The sequence below is a fragment of the Siniperca chuatsi genome, linkage group LG1 (genome assembly GCF_020085105.1).
Source record: "Siniperca chuatsi isolate FFG_IHB_CAS linkage group LG1, ASM2008510v1, whole genome shotgun sequence".
Lineage (NCBI taxonomy): Eukaryota > Metazoa > Chordata > Actinopteri > Centrarchiformes > Sinipercidae > Siniperca > Siniperca chuatsi.
The window spans coordinates 19449933-19468908 of record NC_058042.1 but is presented as its reverse complement, the minus strand read 5'-3'; the positions used below and the strand labels follow the sequence as shown (position 1 = coordinate 19468908).

The window sequence follows — 18976 nt, the reverse complement described above, 5'->3', positions numbered from 1 at the left end:
TATAATCAGCTACAGAAAGCTCACAAAATCTAAATGGTCATGTTCTCACAGGCAGTTTGGCAGGTTTGTGACCAAAAACTCCATTAGGCTTAAATAATCAGTCTGAAGTTGTTGGGATTTTTGAATGTCTTTTTCCATTTTTAATGAAAGGGGCCTCTACTTTCACTTCTTTGACTATACTCCACATCTGTTGGTGATTAACAGTTAATACTCCCCAGTTCTTGCTTGGCTTTAGTGTCCCAAGAAGAGGTGAGAAGAACCTTTGTATTATGGCTACTGCACAGCATCACTGAATGCAAATCACTCAGGTGCACTGAGCATTAATCACACTGAGCCTTCAAGACAGGGGTCTTTATGTAATTATTCATTTATTTATTTCAATTTGTAAAATATTATGAATTATTTTCAGTGTATCGCCTGAGATAGAAAATGCATTTCTTTACTTTAAAAAAATGTTTTGAACTATTAGTTTCTCTTTCAGGCATCAGATCCAAATTCACACCTTAGCATGTCTTTAAAGTGTGCTTGATAATCCAATTTGAAGTAAATCAGTTAAAAAAAACAACCTTCTCATATTTGCTCCATTATTTATTAATAACTAAATAAAAAATACCTGTTGTTTGACATGTTCTTGTCTTTTAGAACAACAACATCATGTATGGTCCAATGTATTTCATCATTCATGTCTTTTTCTCCCCACATTGTCTCAAAGCACATCTTGGGGTGCCTTATAATTTAAATAATTGTCAATAAATGACAATGATTGATCCATACATTGTGATGGGTAGAGTGAGCCTTTCCAAATAAAGAAACAGTACTTTCACAATGTGTTTTCTTTCGTTTCTCAAACCACTAACTAGGTTTTTGTCGATAGTTTTTTATTCATTTCCAGTCAGCTAACCTAACCTTACCCAACACTCAGTGCCCCTCGACACAACTTTGAATAGGTAGTAATTATCAAACAAAAACCCTTATTCACTAAAATAATTGGATGAAAAAAAACAACAACAATAGTGTGAAAAGGCATGTTCACAGTCATGCCCCTTTTACTAATGGCTGTGATACTGCATTATTTAATAAAGAATGATTCAGATATGAAGGAACTGAGCTTCAGTCTACATTCTGAAGCATCTGTGGTCACATCTTTCAGTGCTATTGTCTTTTAACTCAGACAGATACTTGGCGTTTCCTGTGTTGGTTGTGAGGAAGTAAGAGTCATTCTAATTGATGTAACAGGCCTGCTACAAGCAATTGTTGGTGTTGTAGCCCACTTTTAAAAAAAAAAAAAAAAAAAAAAACACAAGAAGAAGACCTTTGGGAACAACACCCTATATGGTGAAGAGAATCCAAGCTTGAAAGGTCCATATACTACTGATTCTAAGCCCTCAACCACATCTCATGGTATTCACTCAGAAAATGATCAATCATCGAAACAAGAGCCAGTAGACGGCCAAAGAATGATCGACGAGGCCACCCACATCCAACGCCACAGACCATCCGTAGCCAAAGGGAGGGGTTTTATTATCACTAGATAACACATGACCGAAGGTTCCCATTTAATACCAATTTAATACCTGTTTAACAGCCATACCAGCCAAAGTATGAAAGTATGATAGAAAGCCAGTAGGGACGATATGGCCTAGAATTATTTATCATTATATCATATTTTTTGCTAGTACAGACACTTGCCGATTATTAAGAGACATGAGCTTCCTACTATAGCTAGAAGTAGTACAGTGCTTGCTATAGGTTTAAGGATTGAACAGCCCTGTGAGCACAATCCACTGTTGCAACAATCCCTAATGTAGTTTAGAGGTGTAGAATGTCTCCCGATCAGCCCGCAAATGGATACAAAACAAAATTCATAACAAACATTACTGCCTACGGCAGGCAAGAGAAAGTATATAAGATGTTTGTAAATTAAATGTAAGACTTCTTACCACCATGTGAGAAGGCCTCTTGTGAGAAAACTAATTTCAATGCTTTTAGAACTTTAAGACCTGCAGATACCCTGACTGATATCTTCTTGTTGTTTTACCGGGTTTTACAAGGATGACACACTACTGTATATCAAAGCAAGAATGGATTCTTAAATAAACTGATAATTTCACTTTATTTGAAAGAAATTAAACTTGTAACGAATCAATATGATTCCCCATTCAAATAAACTTTTAAACAATGCCTATGTTCAATATGTATGTTCACACTAAGAGTAACCCAGCTACTGGCCATCCTGTTTTACATGCATCTCTGATGGCCTGAAATGGACTCTCCCTGTTTTCATGAATAAATCAGGTACCAGAATATTCGTGAGGAGTCCTGCAGACTAAAATAATGGTTTTGATGAAAGGGTTCTGCCACCAGCTACACTAATCTCTTTGATGGAGCTGGAGTGTACTGCTAACAGAGAGGAAATAAATGATGATCCCCAACAGCAATCTTTAATCCAAAGTACTAGATGCTGTTGTTTTTATGTTGACCTAAAATGTTCTGGTACCACTGCAAAATTTAGTCAATGCAGATGATAAAAAGTCAAAAGTGTGTTAGGAGAGTTAGAGTAAGGTGTGCATCTTCACCATGGCATTGCTGCTTTATGATCCCAACATTTAAATAACCTTACTTCTTACTCGTGTTTCTCTCAACTAATATCAAAATAATAGTAATAACAATAATATATAGTGATAACAGCGTCTAATACAACGCACACTCCTCTGAATTTGAATTAGTTTGAGAAGAGACAGAAGTTCTAAGTCTGTCTTGACATAAAAACAGTAAGGGAGGCCAATGTCCCAATATCTGAATACTTTTAAGTTGCAGTAAATTGTCCTTCAGAACTGCTCCTTGGGCCCTTCTCTCAGCCGCTTTTTCATCTCTTGTGCATGCTGCTTACTGCGCTCCCGCTTTTCCAATCTCTGTTGAATGGTAAGGAAACAAAGAAAACATTGATTAAACAAAAAAACAAAGGTCTGTAATCAGAGTGCTTGTTGTGCCTTATTCAAAGTCCAAAAAAAATAACTGACAGACCTCTTTCTTCAGGCAATGACGCATGGCGCGGTCCACATCATTACACGTGCCAAAGAACTTCAGGACATTGTGCTGAGGGAAACACGAAACAAGATTTACATTGTTTTGTTTTCTGCGTACATGAAGCATGCAGCAATACAAGAATTTAGAGAGTGACGTACCTCCGTGTGGCACTGCCTCAGACGAGTTATAAGTTCATTACACTCGTCTGTGTGCAGGTGAGGTGACAGATCAGGGTGCATGCTGAGTTAAGGGCTTACTGTACCACTGCAGCAATACTGAAAAGCCACAAAATAAGAGGAGCACTGATTGAGAAACACTGAGTTGATAATTACTGTTGAATATTACTGTAAGAGATGTTAGAGATGCATCAAATACAGCTATGTTTGCCTTTAAACACAGTTTTGTTTTGTGCTGTACTGCACTTTTCCTTTACATCAAATCTACATACTAAGGCTGCAATTCAAGGTGACTTTCATTATTGATTTGTGTGTTTAGTCTATTAATTCATCATTCAGTCTATAACTAAAAATAGAGTCAAAATACCCATCACAATTTCCCAGAGCCAAAGGTGACATCCTCAAATTGTTTGTTTTGACTGGAAAACAGTCCAAAAGCCAAAGCTTTTACAACAATATAAAACAGAGAAAAAGCAGCATATCCTCATATCTGAGAATCTGGAACAGGTGTATTTTTGGCATTTTGCTTGATAAATGGCTTAAACTAAATTGCTGTTGATTAAATGCTGTGTAAAACCACTAATGAATAATCAGTTGCTTCAGCACTACTTTATATACACTATGTCAACTCAGCATTGTTACACTTATGCCATGGACATGACTTCTAAAGGATACTAATGCCTCCCCATCCCTCTCCTTCCTGAGCTGTCATTTGGATGATGGAGTTTGTTTTTCCAGTGGTCACTTACCTGCAGACACAGAGGCAGAGGGAAAGAGAGAGGGAGAGTGTGACAAATGTAATGCCATGGCTTTGTAAACTTCCTGCATTCACCCTGAATCCTCTGGAACCATGTGTACGATACAGCCTTGACTAGAAGACTCTGGATCAGGGTACATGATCGCTTGAATAGACTACGAGTTGTTCCGACTTTTGGTTGAGTTCGGACATAGGATTGTAACAGAATAGCTAGGTTTGCTCAAAACAGTTCAGATGCGATACATACTGTATAGGTAATGATTTATTATAAGCTATTTGATAACACTGTGCACTTCCGGTAACTGGGATACCCTTACCAGTGGAGAAGTTGTGTCATCTGAGAAGTTTTCCAGCAAACCTCGGTGAAATGTCACGTTAGCTAACTGCTAGGCCTCAGCTAACGTTAATTGTTTCTAACACAGCATAAATCCCTGCAGCCACTTAAGAGCTACTGAAGGTTTCGTCTTTCTCCCCGTAGAATAACAACACAGGTTACTATAATGCCGCTACAGTTTTGACTAAATCTGCTGGTCTTGAACTGACATCAATATAACCTACAAAAACAGCACGGACCTGTAGGACATGTTGCCTACTATAACGCTTGAAGCTTCGTAACTGTTTGACAATATTGAGTGACAATAGTCAACATCGAATCGGCGTCAGCCTTTTTACTCAATCCACCAATGGCATGCGTTCTTCTCACAAAAGGTGGGACTTTTGATGACGGAAGTTTACAGGAGCTACAAGACGTTTCCCCGTAACGTACTTCCGTTATTGCTTATGGATGTATTTAACGTTTGGCCAGATGACCTTTTTGGGAGGTGGTTACAATTTTTGCTACTAGTTCTGTTTTGCTACTAGTGCTGTTGTGATAACTATTTATAATGTGTGTCCTGTCTTAATTTAGTTCAATGCTATGGAATGGTGGTTGTCAGTGATGAACATCAATGCTTGATTTCCATGATTCCGCTTAACAATGCTGATTTTGCCTCTCAAAAGCACCACGTGCTGCACTGTTGGACAAGGGGTCCAATGTGTCCTTAACTTACTTAACTAATGGCTTTCGTGGTGACTGGACTGGAGTGGGATGTGAAACATCTTGATAGTTGACATATTTCGTATGAGCGCCAGAGAAAAAGAGTAACAGCAGAGCACAGCAGAGAAGTAATATTTTTACTGCTCCTCGAAAATGGTAAAATAATTTTAACAAAAGGGTACAGCATATCTTTCAGAGGGAAAAACTGCACTTTTTACTCTGGTATGTTTGTTTTAAATCCGTAGTTACTAGTTACTTTTCATTAATTATTACATTAAAAAAAGATAAACTTGTGAAATCCAAGGCAGGGTTAAAGATTTAACCAGTGGTTTCCAACCTTTTTTCTTGTGTCCTCTAACAAAAGAGCAGTGTATAGTTGGGGCCACTTGTCAAGTTTCAAATGTTGTTAGCAATTCCAACAAAGAGTGATTTCCCCTCTAAATCTCTCTCATGGATTCATTTAAATAACTATTAAAATTATTCATTATTTGACAAGAAAATCAAAGATTACAGAAAAGTAAAAAGTGTAACAGATTTGTGTATCAGAACTTTTTTTTCCTTCTTTCCACTCCCATGAATCATTTAACGATCCCGCAGATTTATCTTGTAACCCTTTGGAGGGGCCTAACCCCTAGTTTGGGAACCAGTGGACTAAACTGCCTAACTTTAAGTAGTTAAAACTAGCTCCACCTCAACCAGCTACAGCAGTAAAATGTTTCTTACACATTGAGCCATCAGTAATTATCATCATTAACTATCTAATAATGTCACATATAATAATATATCGATCACCGGGGACATTTTACTGCAGAACCAGTACTACAGTGCTTTTGGTGGTGCATACAGGTGCGGCGGCCAGTAGCTCCCTCAAACGCTACATTTGTTACTTTTTCGCCTTTATTACTGAGGCATGTATTAACTATGACAGAAAAACACTCAACATCAGAAAAGAAAGTACAGGCATTGGATTAAGTGAAGCAGCTCTTGAGACGATCACTACCCACAACATCTTCCAACCACCCTGTTGCATGAAGTCAAGTAGGGTAGCAGGGGAAAACAAGGGATTGAACCCAAATGCAGACACAGAGGCAAAGCAAGTGCAGTTCAATGATTTAATCAAGAATTGAAGGCTTACAAGGGTTATCAGGCAGGCAGTTGTCAACACCAGGGGAGCAGTCCAACTAAGGCAAACAAGTCCCAGGGAACAGGCAACAAACAGAATCCATAAAATCCAGGCAATGTCCAAGGAAACAGAAGATAAATCCAACAGAATACACAGGTACCAAGGCCAGGACAAGAGACAGAAGAATTGACACAGAACAAAGGAAGCACACAGACTTAAATACACTCAGGTGAGGGAAAACAACAAGACACAGGTGAATACGATCAGGGCGGCACAAACAATCAAAACTGGCGAGAAAAGCAAACAAAGACAAGAAGTACCAGACCAGACACATGAGGGGACTGCCCCAAGAAGAGGGGGAAGAAAGCCGGGATAAGAGCTTAGCTAACCCAGCTTGGACCTAAGGCTACTCAGCTACCCAGCCTACCCCTGGCTAATGTCCGGTTGCAAGAAAATAAAATGGATGAAATAAGACTCAGGCTAAGCCAGCAATAGGAAATCAGAGACTGTTGTGCCCACATCTTTACAGAGACCTTGCACCACCATAACATCCCAGATCAAGCTATTACACTAGATGGGTGGACAGCGTTCCACGCCAACAGAATACAAGACTTCGGAGTAAGACAAGGGGAAGCGAACTCTGTGTTCATTTTTTTATGTTAAGTTGCCGACCATATTATCTGCCCAGAGAATTCATCAGTGATTTTTTTGCTGCTGTTAACATCCCCCAGATGCAAATTTAAATGGACTCCAAAAACTGTATGAGGTCATCAGCAGTCACATGACAAAACCGGATGGTATTTTTATTGCAGGCTTTATAGCTCGCAATTTTACAGACCTCAGACTTTTACCTAAATTCTACCAGCATGTCCACATCCTCACCAGGAGAACAAATATCCTGGACCATGTTTACACGAACATTCCTGGTAGCTACAAAGCCCTCCACCACCCCTGTTTTGGTCAATCAGACTACATTTCCTTGCTTCTCCTGCCAATTTCTTCCCAGCTGATTAAAAGGGTCAAACCAATCAAATCAAAAAACACAATTAAAGTGTGGACAGATGAAGCTACGGCAGCTCTACAGGACTGTTTTGAGTGCACAGACTGTCTCATGTTCAGAGATGCCGCCACCCAGGAGAACCACATCAATCTTGAGGAATATACATCATCAGTGACATCAGACATCAGCAAATGTGTTGATGATGTGGTGATCACAAAGACAATAAAATCATTCCCCAACCAGAAAACTTGGATGAATGGAGACGTGAGGACCCTATCCTTAACATAACATCCCTGGCTGTGTACTAAGAACATGTGCCAACCAACTAGTCGTTGTCATTACTGACATTTTTAACATATCACTGTCTCAGGCGATTGTTCCCACCTGCTTCAAGACAGCCACCATCGTCCCTGTACCTCAAAAGTCTGCAGTGTCAAGTCTAAACGACTATCGACCTGTAGGACTCGTCCCAATTCTGATGAAGTGAACTGGCTCTCCAGCACATCGAAGACAACATCCCAGCCAGTCTGGACCCTCACCAGTGTGCATAAAGAACCAACAGATCCACAGAGGATGCCAACTCCACTGCCCTCCACTCAGTCTTCACACACCTTGAGAACAACAACACCTACATCAGAATGCTGTTTGTTGATTTCAGCTTAGCATTCAACACAATCACCCCAATGAAACTGATGCAAAATTAGCCCTCTGGGATTGAGTACTATTCTCTGGAACTGGAAATTGTATTTCCTCACAAACATGCCCCAGACAGTTCCTCCACTCTAGTGCGGAACACCATAGCCCCCCAGGGCTGTGTGTTCAGCACCTTCTTGTTCACGCTGTACACCCATGACTGCAACCACCGACATGGAGTGAACTCTGTTGTGAAGTTTGTGGAGGACACCACCATCATCGGATACAAACAACAATTAGACATCATATCATGAGGAAATTAAAAAAAAAAAAAAAAAATTAAATAAAAAAATGAACAATCTTGCAGGGTGGTGCACAGAGAACAACCTACTCAGCTCAACTGGTTAGAAAAAAGGAGGCAAAGACACACACCCCTGTCTACATCAGTGGAGCTGAGGGGGAGCAAGTGAACAGTTTTAGGTTCCTGGGAATCAGCATCACAGACCTGTCATGGTCATCACATATCTGGTAAAGAAAGCTCAGAAACCACTGTATCTTTAAGGAAACTTAAGAAGGCAAAATTCCTGTGCCAAGTTCTTGTTAACTTTTACAGAGGAGCAATAGAAAGCATCCTGACTGGAAACATTACAAACTGGCATAGGATGTGCACCGCCCAGGACTGGAGGGCTCTGCAGCGGGTAATTAAAACTGCCCAGAACATCATTAGTACGCCTAAATCAAGCATTAGTGATATTGGTGAGGTGAGGTGCCTGCGCAACACCCTGTTCACCCTGCTGCCATCTGGCAAGCAATACAGAAGTATCTGCTGCTGTACCACCAGACTACAGAGCAGCTCAGGTTTTTCCTCAGGCTGTGAGACTCTTTAAATCCACTTTATCCTCCACACTCCACCATAAACTGTGGGAGAAAGAAACCTTCAGCTGGGCCAGATGTCTTCACTTCCTCTTGGACATTGTTTTACTTCTTTTTCAATAAAACACTTGAGTCAAATAGTCAAAAAGTTCAGTGCAATATGAATTTGCTATAATTTAAAACAGAGTACAGATGAAACGAGTCCTTTCCAGAAAGACCTGATCAGTCAGAATACACTCCTCCTGACAGGTTGCTGGGTGTCCACAATTGGTCCATAATCAAAACACGGAAGTTATTGTCAGTCTCTGATTGGTTATTAAATTAAAAACAGGATTGTATACCATTCCACTTTTACCCACATGATGAAGCCATTACACAAGTAACCTCTGGTAAGAGACAGGAAAATATGATTATCTCAACTGTTTCCCACAGATGACACCTGTGCATTTGAGGCTTTCAGTGTCCTTGGATAAGAATGTTTTTGAGAAGATAACCTCTGTGTTTCTCGCTCAGTATCTGTGCACAGAGAAAAGACTCCTGGGAAGCACGTCTTTTCTGTCTTTTAATTAGACAGAAAGAGTTTATCAGAAAACTTCCGAGGCTCTGTACAACGAAACGACCTTGGATCTAACCAATACTTGTGTGTTGCTCTCGGATCATAAATTCAGTGCTTCTTTGATTAACTCATGCCTACTGATTAAAATTAACCAACCCGTTCTCATTCCCGTCTCATACAGATGCACAAGGTACCCATTAGCGTCTGTATGAGACACACCGGGATTTCAATTAACTCCAATGTAAAACCATCTGTGGCAATATTAGATGCTCAGAGGAACTGCTCCGGCCGTCCATTCACTCAGAAATTAACCTCAATATTGACCGCGGCGCTATAAGGCGCTGTGAACATCATTGGAGAACCGAGGACCCGCCGCCCGGAAGTATTTTCCTCACTATTAATTACGATGTTAAGGTTTTCTTTCAGTGATATCGTCAACATTTCTCGAAAGTAAAACACGAAAGTGATCATTCAGCAATACGATAGGTCAATGTTACGCCCATCAGTTTAAATGATTTCTCCTTCAATTCTTAAAAAAATGTTTTGTCCTATTCTTTTCTATTGTCCTGTGTCCACGTCACGTGACTGCCAAATTACTTTTGTGAAAACCAAAATTGCGGACATTTTAAGAGAATTTCTGCATTAAAATGTGATTTAATAACATTTCTAGTGAGAAATTTGCATTTTCATGATCTTCGTTCAGTGAATGTATATGATCATTTGTTTTGATAGTTATTATGAATATTATCTTAGGTCTCAGATCGTTGATATGGTGGTTGCTACGGACGCTAGCGTCTCGTAGCTTACGTAGGTAATTGTGGGTGGACTCCTGTTTTGGGCTGGCTGCCGTCAGTGGGCTTCATTCCATTTCAAATTTCTGCCGGTCGGCCTTAACCGGAATTCAAACACCACTATCTCTGTTTTAAAAAAGGCGTATAGCCAGTGATTGTAAAAAGTGAAGTTGCTCATTTAATTTTATATTTCCGAGAATATGTGGCTGAGGATATTTAATTATGAAATCACCTTTCTTAAGAAGAGGTTATCAAACTGGACTTTACTTTTCACATCCCTCATGTAAATCGTGCACTTGTGTTCATATATATCATCAAACTGGACTTTAGATTGTGCATTGCATTCAACTACCTCTGTTACATAATTTAATTATTTATATACATGTCACATTTAAGTTTTGCTCTTGTCACCTTCATATATTTCATATTTCTTTGTCCATATTATTACCTTACTTTTGTCTATTTTTATTCTTCTGTGTTGCATTTTTTGGAAGCAAATGCCAAGACACATTCTTTGTATGCTTGCATTGGCTATTAAAACAGATTCTGATTGAATGGGCTACATCATGCTGACATAAAATCCCAAAACCAAGAATCATAAAGATACAAAAAATCTCCAGGGTTGTTTAAATAGTACCCTATGCATGCCTCAGTATTTGAAGCTTGACCTGTGAATGAGGACAAGTTGGTCTTTTCAGCCATAACCCACACACTTCAGGCCTTCCTCCAAGCCTGTAGTAATGCCCTAGATTGTCAGCAGTATTGTACAATAAGGTGACTCATTTTGGTCACAAGTTCCACTGAAAAGGAAAAAACAAACAAACAAAAAGCTAAATTTTATATATTGAGCTAAACCAGATTGTTGGAAAGATAATTGCTCAGAATACTTGCACAGACATTGTAATATACACATTATGTGTTGCATTATATATATATATACTGTATATATATATATAGCCTTGAGAGACGGATAAATTGCACAAAGATTTGATTTCACAAGATACAGCATGAGGTAGTTGCACAGTGTAAATAAATTTAATTGCACAGAAAATTATTTCTTTAATTCTTCAAACTTCAAAATAGAAATAGTAGGTTAGTCTAGGGTTAGAACTATTGGAATTTGATCATCAGAATCAGAATCAGAAATACATTATTGATCCCCGAGGGGAAACTCTTTTGTTACAGCAGCTCGCCTTTACGTCAGTGCACACAGGAATAAAAGTACTAAGCAAAAAATACAATACACTATAATACAGGTCAGAAAATAAGTACCAAGTGGGTATAAGTATAAAATCAAAATAAGTGTGAAGTACAAAGTGGGTTTACCGGTTGATGATAATAATACAGTATAAAGTAATAGTGCATGAACTGTCAAGTTAAACTTATTAATCATGGAATAGCAGCTGGATATCACAGCTACACAGTTTAAACCTATTCAGTCTAACCACTGAGTAGACTGCAGAGGACCAAAAGAAAAACGGGTTTCCAAAATATTTAGAGCCCAATTGAAAGCACAGTTGTGGTTCACAAATGATCTAAGGTCATTTATGCTTTTCTGGACTGGAAAACAAATTAAAAAGTGAAGAGTATTTGGGGGAAGAAATGGTTACAACAGTGTTCTCCCTTGTCATGCAACACTGTGGGGACATCGATTAAACGGAGGTTTTTATCAATTAATTATTCTAAAACTCTTTCAAATGTAAATAATACATTTGGTGTATAAATATACTGTTTTGTCTATGTTAAAATAGCCATTATTGAAGGAAAGAAGAAAAACATCAACTTAACAGGTGATTCCAAACTTTTGAACAGTAGTATGTATAAATGTGTGTGTATATATATAATGAGACAAAAAACGTACAAAATGTCGGTATTTGACAACCTGGGAATGAGAATGGGTCAAATTACCACATAGGTTATGCAAGTTTATATATCAATAACATTCAGCAAGTCAATGTTTCAGATCATGTGTTCATTTCCACTGTTGCCACACAACAACCTGTCTGCTGCAACTCTCTTCGTTCAGGGCAGGGTGAACTTTCTCTTTTCAATATTCGTGTGCTAGACTATAATTACTTTCTGATCATGAATTCTATGTTTTTTTTATTTAAATGAAACCCATTGTGACTGCAATAAATGAGCACATTCTTACCTTTGGCAAAACATCTAAGATTTAAAATAGATAACACCACAAAATAAATGACTTGGAACCAGTCACTGACATTGCACATACTTTCTGGGTGTATACATGTATGGGTATAAATATATAAGTATATGTATATAAGTAACTGTATATTATTTTACTTTTTTATTCTATTCTAATTTAAATATTTGTATATATGTTCTATGTGTGTGTAGCATGAAGGGGCTACAACTTACAATTTCATTGTGCCACCTTGTGTTGTGAAATGACATAAATGAACCTTGATACTTTGAGTACTTTAAAGTATCAAAACTTCTGTACTTTTACTTCAGTAGAATTCTGAATGCAGGTCTTGTCCTTGTAATGAAGTATTTTTAGATTGTTGAATTGGTACTTAAGTAAAGGTTCTGAATACTTCTTCCACCACTGTGCAGTTAGTCATAGTGTTAGCAGCGGCAGGTGTAGAAGTACTACCACTCCAAAACAACAGAGGGCGCTAAAAGGGGCGCGTAAGATTTACTGGCAATATCTGATTGGTCGATTCGTGTGCTACTGTTGTAGGCGGTTTGTTTGGAATTTCTAGACTGTACTGCTGCCACCGTGCAAACTGGACGGAGCAAACAGTTTAATTAAACTCAAAAACCATCTTCTTCCAATACGACAGCAAAGCTAGATATCGATTACCGTCTGAGGAAGAATGGATGATTCTACTAAACGCTTACTGCAGCGACTCATAAGACGGATACCGACTCAAATGCTAAGAACAACGCTGGACAAGTGGGGCCGTTTGACTGTGGCACAGCAGCAATCCATGGATTTTACTCAGTCAAAATGGGCGTTAACTGAAAAACTACTCTCCATTTGCGAGGTATGCGGCGCCTTTTCTGAAATATAAGCTGTTGCGTTAAATATACCGTGTAAAGAAACTGGCAACCTTGTAGTTAGCTAGCAGCACGTTCTTTATCAAAATGCTTGATGAAGTGGGCTGTGAAATCCACCATTGTAGCGTTACACAGCCTCACCACGTTTAATGTAACGCCACTTGAAATGAACCATTACTTCTCAATACGAATCAACTTAATTTGGGTTTAGCTGTGGTTGGTGTGGATTTTTCTGTCTTTTAACCTCACTTGTTTTCTTTAAAGGAAAGTGCGTGGACAGTTAAACACATCACAGAACTCGAGATGATATGTAAGTCAAGTGAAATGATTTTCTCATTTGGACTTCAGTAACTTAACGCCAAGTCATCTTAGCTAACGTTAACCATGCCAACAGTCCCATAACTTCTTGTGTCGCTTTGGTTTCATTATCTCTCAGATGTCATTGACAATCCAAACCAGGGAATGTGGTATGCCTTCCAGCTCATGGACCCCGAAGGTATGTTAAAACAGGAATATGCATCGTGTATCATGGAGGGCTGAACGTCTTTCTCACCAAACACTACAGCTGCTGCTGGGATCACGGTTTTACTTCTGGTTGAAAATTTGGTAACTTTAATAAGTCAAATAACATGCTGGAGTCTGGATCATGTGTTTTACAGTTAGAAAGTAAGGTTAACATTTTTATTATTTTTTTGCACATTGTATGGTAGTGTTACACATATATTCTTTATCTGTTTCTTCCAGGGAATTTAAAGCAATATTATAATTAAGTTGAGTTTAGGATTCAAACCATTGTAATTTTTATGGCTGCACCATTACATTGAATTCTTGATTTAAATGAAAAATATGTGTCCATTTTTCAATGTATGTTTCATTTTCTCTGTTTTTCAGATGATGCTCACTCTGTAGAGCTGACGCAGTTCAAAGAACAATTTAAATCTCACCTCAGTGAGCTCGTAAGACATGTAAGCCAGATATTCCTCCTCACATAAGTTATCACAAAATCTTACTAATTATATAGTTGCATCTTTCATACATTTTATGGTTTTCTCTGTGTTTAACAATATATATTATGTTATTATGCTTTTGACATTGCATTCAAGGTGTCTGTCAAAATAAAGAAGCACACAGATGAAGCTGTATGGATTCGGATTGCATGGGGAGACAGCTTCTCTCGGCCCAACCACCTAAAACCAACATATGTTGTTCACCATCTTCAAACCCCTTATGTCTTTGTGACCAGCCTGACTTCAAAGCAAAAGCCCCTGTTATCCCAGGTGAGGAATGAGTTTTATATTTAATCCTTGACATTGTTTGTACTGTTGCCAGGTAGCTTTTGTTTTTTTCTGTCTTTCCATTCCACTCTAAAAGAGTGATGTACTTTGCAGGCCTTGGTTCTATCCACCAGATATCAAGCTATCAAGGATGCTAACCTCAGTGGACGGAAACTCACTGCCGTTAGGGACCTGCTGATGAGGCAATATCAACAGGTAGGCCTGTTGTGATTACAACAAAACAAGACACAAGTTACCTTAATTTCTAACCATACAAAGCTCTGTATGCCCTGTTTTTTTATGACATTACTGATAAGCATTGGAGCGTTTATTGTCTGTCACTGAACCATCATGTACTGGAGAGATTCTGATTTTGGAGTAAAACTATCTTTATTATCTTATTGACCTTGATGACCACCTGTTGAAGAAAAATGTAAATTGCCATGTTCACCCTTTATGTACCTCAATTGCACTTAAAACTTTACCCATTTGTAAGGGAGTGGAAGCTTGATTCATCCCTATATTTAATATTGCTAACACTTTTACAAACTTATGTACCGTGAAAAGCATCACACATTGTTCAATGTCTGTCTGACATTTAAACCTTTCAGCTTAATCAGGAGAAACATGCGCTGTTGGACCTTTTTTGTAGACCCCATCCGCATGTTGTGTGAAGGACAGGTGGTGGTCGATCTCAGTGCCTAGGTACTTAAAGATCTCGACCTGTTCCACCACCTGCTCCTCCAGCCTAAGTGGTCCAGAGAGAGGGTGTGGGGTGTCAGGTGCCCAACGCCCCCCACAACACAGCTCTTTGGTCTTACTGATGTTCAGTTCCAGGGAGCTCTCCTGGAGCCAGAGGACCATGGTGTCCACATACTGCTTGTAAGTGGACAGAGAGTCATCGTCTGGCTGGCTGGCCACCAAGGCCATGTCATCAGCATATTAAAAAGTGACAGTCCGTTGGTAGTGCAGGAGATTTCGTTTGTGTATATGGAGAAGAGGATGGGTGACAAGACACAGCCCTGTGGGACCCCAGTATTTAAAACAATGTTGCTGGATTTAAAACCGTTCACTCTGACATGTTGGGGTCTGTCCTTTTTGAAAAAAATCTTTAATCCATAAAACCAGTGTTCTGTTGACTGGTAGTCCTTGGAGGCGGTACAGAAGTGTGTTTGTGTTTACTGTATTAAAAGCAGATGAAAAGTCCATGAATAAAATCCTGACATATATGTTTGGAGAGTCAAGGTGCCTAGCGACTGTATCCAGAAGAGTTAGTCTGGCATCCTCAACTCCCTGTTTCACACTGTAGGCATACTGGAGCAGGTCCAGACCACCATGGTGGTAAGCTCCTCAGCGACCACCCTCTCCATGCATTTGCAGTGGATGGAAGTGAGTGCCACAGGCCTGAAGTCTTTCATGGCTTTGAAATAGGGCTTTTAGGGAACAGGGATGATGGTTGTCTCCTTCCATACCCTAGGGACGAAGCTGGCGTTCAGGAACAGCTGGAAAAGCTATTCCACCACAGCGCCCAGCTGAGCCGTGCACTTCTTCAGTACACGGCCCTTTCCTCGGATGTAACTTGGAGAGGATGGAAACGACCTTCCGCTCCAAGTTACATCCGAGGAAAGGGCTGCAGAAACACAGGCTGATCAGCTGCTCTGGAGACAGCGTAGTTGTAGCTGTCTGCAGTGCGTTCAGCTGTGAGCGCGTTGTCAGGGCCAGAGACATAAGCAAGAATCACAGTCAATTGTGTGAACTTGCGAGGTAGATAGTGAGGACGGAACGACACACGTCATAATTTCATAATTCCATGAGCAGTCGGTCTCACGAACTGTAAAGTTGGTTGTCCATTCATCATTTAAGGCCATGGAAAGCCCACCCGCAATTGTTTTTCCTGTGTCCCAGACAAAACTTATGAATGTAAATCCATCTAAACTCACTGTCATGTCCTCAGATTGAATGGATGTATATTGTGAATTTTGACTTTTTTTTTTTTGTTGTTGTTGTTTCTAGGTGTTTCCCACTAAGTATCCCTGCCCTCTTGCAGAAAAGAATCAAACTGTCTCAAGTATGTTTATCAAATCATTTGATCTGACCAAAGCTACTTTAATAATTTTTCTATGGGGTCACATTAGCTTAACGTATTTGGCCTTGATGTGTCCTTCTGGTAGAATTCTGCATTGGGATTTTATTTATTTGGCTTTATTTGTATTTACAGACCCACACATAGAAAGAGAACAAGCTGAGCCTGCAGCAAACAGACTTCAGATGGCCTGTGAGGCCTTTGGTGATGGGATGTTACCTCAACTACAGTCTGCAGTTTACAAGGTACCCTGAGGCATGCTTGAGTTTGAAATACTGAGTTTCCTGACTGAGTAAAAGTAGAATAGCTGTTGAAAAAGTAAAAGAAACAAAGGGCATAACTCGCTGTCTCACTATATAACTTCACTTCAAAGATGAAAAAGTTTAGTATCACTTTGTGCTGTGATCATCTGAATTATATTTTGTGTTTATCTTTCCTCAGTTGGAGACAAAATTCAGAGACCACACCAACAGGACCATGGCGGAGCGGGAGGAGCCCTTCAGATGTGTTGTCAAATTTGCAAGCACCAACCTCCTGGAGTCACTCAGACACTGTGCATCTACAGGTACCAAGAAAAATCCACGGCCATGAAAGAAACCAGCTGTGATTTAGGAAGAAAATTATCTCTCAACACTGTAACTCAGTAACTCGAATGTTTCATACTGCTGGCAGTTCTATAAATCACCACAAGAGTGCACAAACACACACTCTACAGGAAATATCTCCACTGTAATGCTTAGATTTACCCCTCTGTCCCTGAATTGTTTATGAAGTTGTTGACATGATTCAACAATTTCATAAATAATTGTGCTTACAGGTTGTTGGTTTTTTTTTAGTCACAACTAATTTAATGCATTGTTTATATTTTACAGGAATTGCCTCCACCCCTGTCACACCTCTACTCTCATCTATTCCCCTAAAAGGAAGGAATTATTTTGTCATCACAGACAATGGCCCTGGTCCTTCCTCACAAGCGCGCCAACCACAGAACTGATGAGTGACCCTTGATATAAAGGACTCACAGTGTTGCCTGTTCTTACTTCTGCCATGTTCAGCACACCCATGGTTTGCTTTTTACCATTCTATCATTGATCTCCTTGTTAAAATGGCTCTTGAAGAGTCATGGCTCTATGGATTTCAGAATCAATTAATGTTCTCTTCTGTCTTTATGTGCTTTCAGTTGCAAATATGTCAATAGTTGGAAACAGTCATTTTATTATCTTTTGTTGGTGTTTTAAGTGGCAGAATATTACTGCCATCAAATGTTATATACGTATGTCCAAATTAAATATACAAGCAGGATTTTTAATATCATTGAAGTTTGCAACTTGTGTCATCTTCATGTCATTTCACCCCACACACAAGTTATCATTCTGTCTTTCAGTATTTTTTTTATCAGCTATAGTGTTGTGGAGAATTGGCTAGTGAAAGGTCTGCTGGAAGTGAACTTTAGTGTACTAGCTCCTCACAGATTGGCATTTACAGTCCTTGTTTCAAGGTTAATTTAAACTCTCCTCTCTGTGCACAAACCATTTAAATGATAGGTTCACATTTTTTCAAGCCTGTCTCAAAACAATACTCACATGCCCATACGTACATAGAAAGAGTTATTGGTTTCTCCTGCCCATACCGGCAGTGAAGGGATCCCTTCCTAACACAACTATGCTATAAGAGATGGGGTAAAAAATCCACAATCATCGTCCTGTGCTACAATGAAGTTCAGCCAAAGCTAATATGAAGCTTCAGCAGTCTGAGTTAGCCACATCAAGTGGGTATGTTTCAAAGTTACAGTCTGTGTAGTCCAAAAGTCCCTTTTTCCAACCCACTATGGCCCCTTCACAGGTTATCCCGTAAACCTGTGATACCACCCAAAAGTGAAAACAAAAAACAAAACAGAGCTTTTTAACTTACACGTAACTAAATTTAGGGGTTCCTTTATAAAAAATGTTTATGTAAAAATTGTAACCAAGACATGTACTGAGTTGAACAATTCATGGTGGACAAGCTATGTAATGGCAACACTTTCTAAATTACCTCGAGCATTTCAGTACTGCAATTTGTTATTACTCGGAGACAGATGTAATAATACCAGCATATATGTGATAAGCTAGTTTTGGCTAATAATATCAGCATATATATATATATATATATATATTTCTACGATAGAACACTCCTGGACGAATGAGGGACTACACCGTCTTATTTTGAAGAATTTTGGGCAGAAAACCGTGGATCTGGTTCGGGAACTTGAAAACACAGCCAGGAAATTAGCAGACCACAGGAACCATCTCACACAAAAACAGAGCAATGTTGTCTACTCCATTCAGTGCAGTGAGGAAAACTGCAAAGAACGGTACATAGGCGAAACCAAACAGCCACTTCACAAAAGACTTTATCAGCACAGACGACACGCTAACTCAGGATTACAGAGCGCCGTGCATTTGCATTTAAAAGCTACAAACCACACATTTGATGACAGCGAGGTGAAGATTCTTAGTAGAGAGAAGAGTTGGTTTGAACGGGGTGTCAAGGAAGCCATTTTTGTGAAGAAAGAGAACCCCTCTTTGAACAGAAATGGTGGTCTGAGATTTAATCTGCCCAAAGAGTGTATTATCACCTTGTT

The 18976-nt window shown here is 39.3% G+C and overlaps 2 protein-coding genes across 5 annotated transcripts; one reads left to right on the top strand and one right to left on the bottom strand.

Annotated features, from left to right (window-relative positions):
• Positions 1 to 2094: 2094 nt before the first annotated feature.
• On the bottom strand, positions 2095 to 6292 carry cmc2 (C-x(9)-C motif containing 2). Of its 4 annotated transcripts, none has more exons than XM_044192099.1 (5): positions 6132 to 6292; positions 3879 to 3952; positions 3186 to 3256; positions 3025 to 3096; positions 2095 to 2912 (listed from the first exon to the last, which is right to left on the bottom strand). In XM_044192099.1, exons 2-5 carry the CDS (start codon positions 3913 to 3915, stop codon positions 2829 to 2831), a joined length of 264 nt encoding a protein of 87 aa, XP_044048034.1. In that variant the 5' UTR covers positions 3916 to 3952; positions 6132 to 6292; the 3' UTR covers positions 2095 to 2828. The 4 variants fall into 4 exon arrangements, with proteins under 4 accessions (XP_044048034.1, XP_044048025.1, XP_044048051.1 ...); XM_044192090.1 differs by lacking the exon at positions 6132 to 6292 and adding an exon at positions 4278 to 4597; XM_044192116.1 differs by lacking the exon at positions 3879 to 3952 and having other exon boundaries at positions 3186 to 3302; positions 6132 to 6289.
• Positions 6293 to 12661: 6369 nt separating this feature from the next.
• Positions 12662 to 17667, top strand: cenpn (centromere protein N). The gene is made up of 10 exons (XM_044191226.1): positions 12662 to 12983; positions 13261 to 13306; positions 13433 to 13492; positions 13888 to 13961; positions 14100 to 14273; positions 14385 to 14486; positions 16284 to 16338; positions 16489 to 16598; positions 16795 to 16918; positions 17226 to 17667. Exons 1-10 carry the CDS (start codon positions 12813 to 12815, stop codon positions 17345 to 17347), a joined length of 1038 nt encoding a protein of 345 aa, XP_044047161.1. The 5' UTR covers positions 12662 to 12812; the 3' UTR covers positions 17348 to 17667.
• The last annotated feature ends 1309 nt before the right edge of the window (positions 17668 to 18976 follow it).

Coding starts and splice junctions, on each gene's coding strand:
- cenpn (XM_044191226.1), top strand. CDS start 12,813: ATGGATGATTCTACTAAACGCTTACTGCAGCGACTCATAAGACGGATA. Junction 13,307..13,432: donor CACAGAACTCGAGATGATAT/GTAAGTCAAGTG, acceptor ATTATCTCTCAG/ATGTCATTGACAATCCAAAC. Junction 13,962..14,099: donor TCAGTGAGCTCGTAAGACAT/GTAAGCCAGATA, acceptor ATTGCATTCAAG/GTGTCTGTCAAAATAAAGAA.
- cmc2 (XM_044192099.1), bottom strand. CDS start 3,915: ATGACAGCTCAGGAAGGAGAGGGATGGGGAGGCATTA. Junction 3,257..3,878: donor AGAGGGATGGGGAGGCATTA/GTATCCTTTAGA, acceptor GCATGCACCCTG/ATCTGTCACCTCACCTGCAC. Junction 3,097..3,185: donor TGAGGCAGTGCCACACGGAG/GTACGTCACTCT, acceptor TGTTTCCCTCAG/CACAATGTCCTGAAGTTCTT.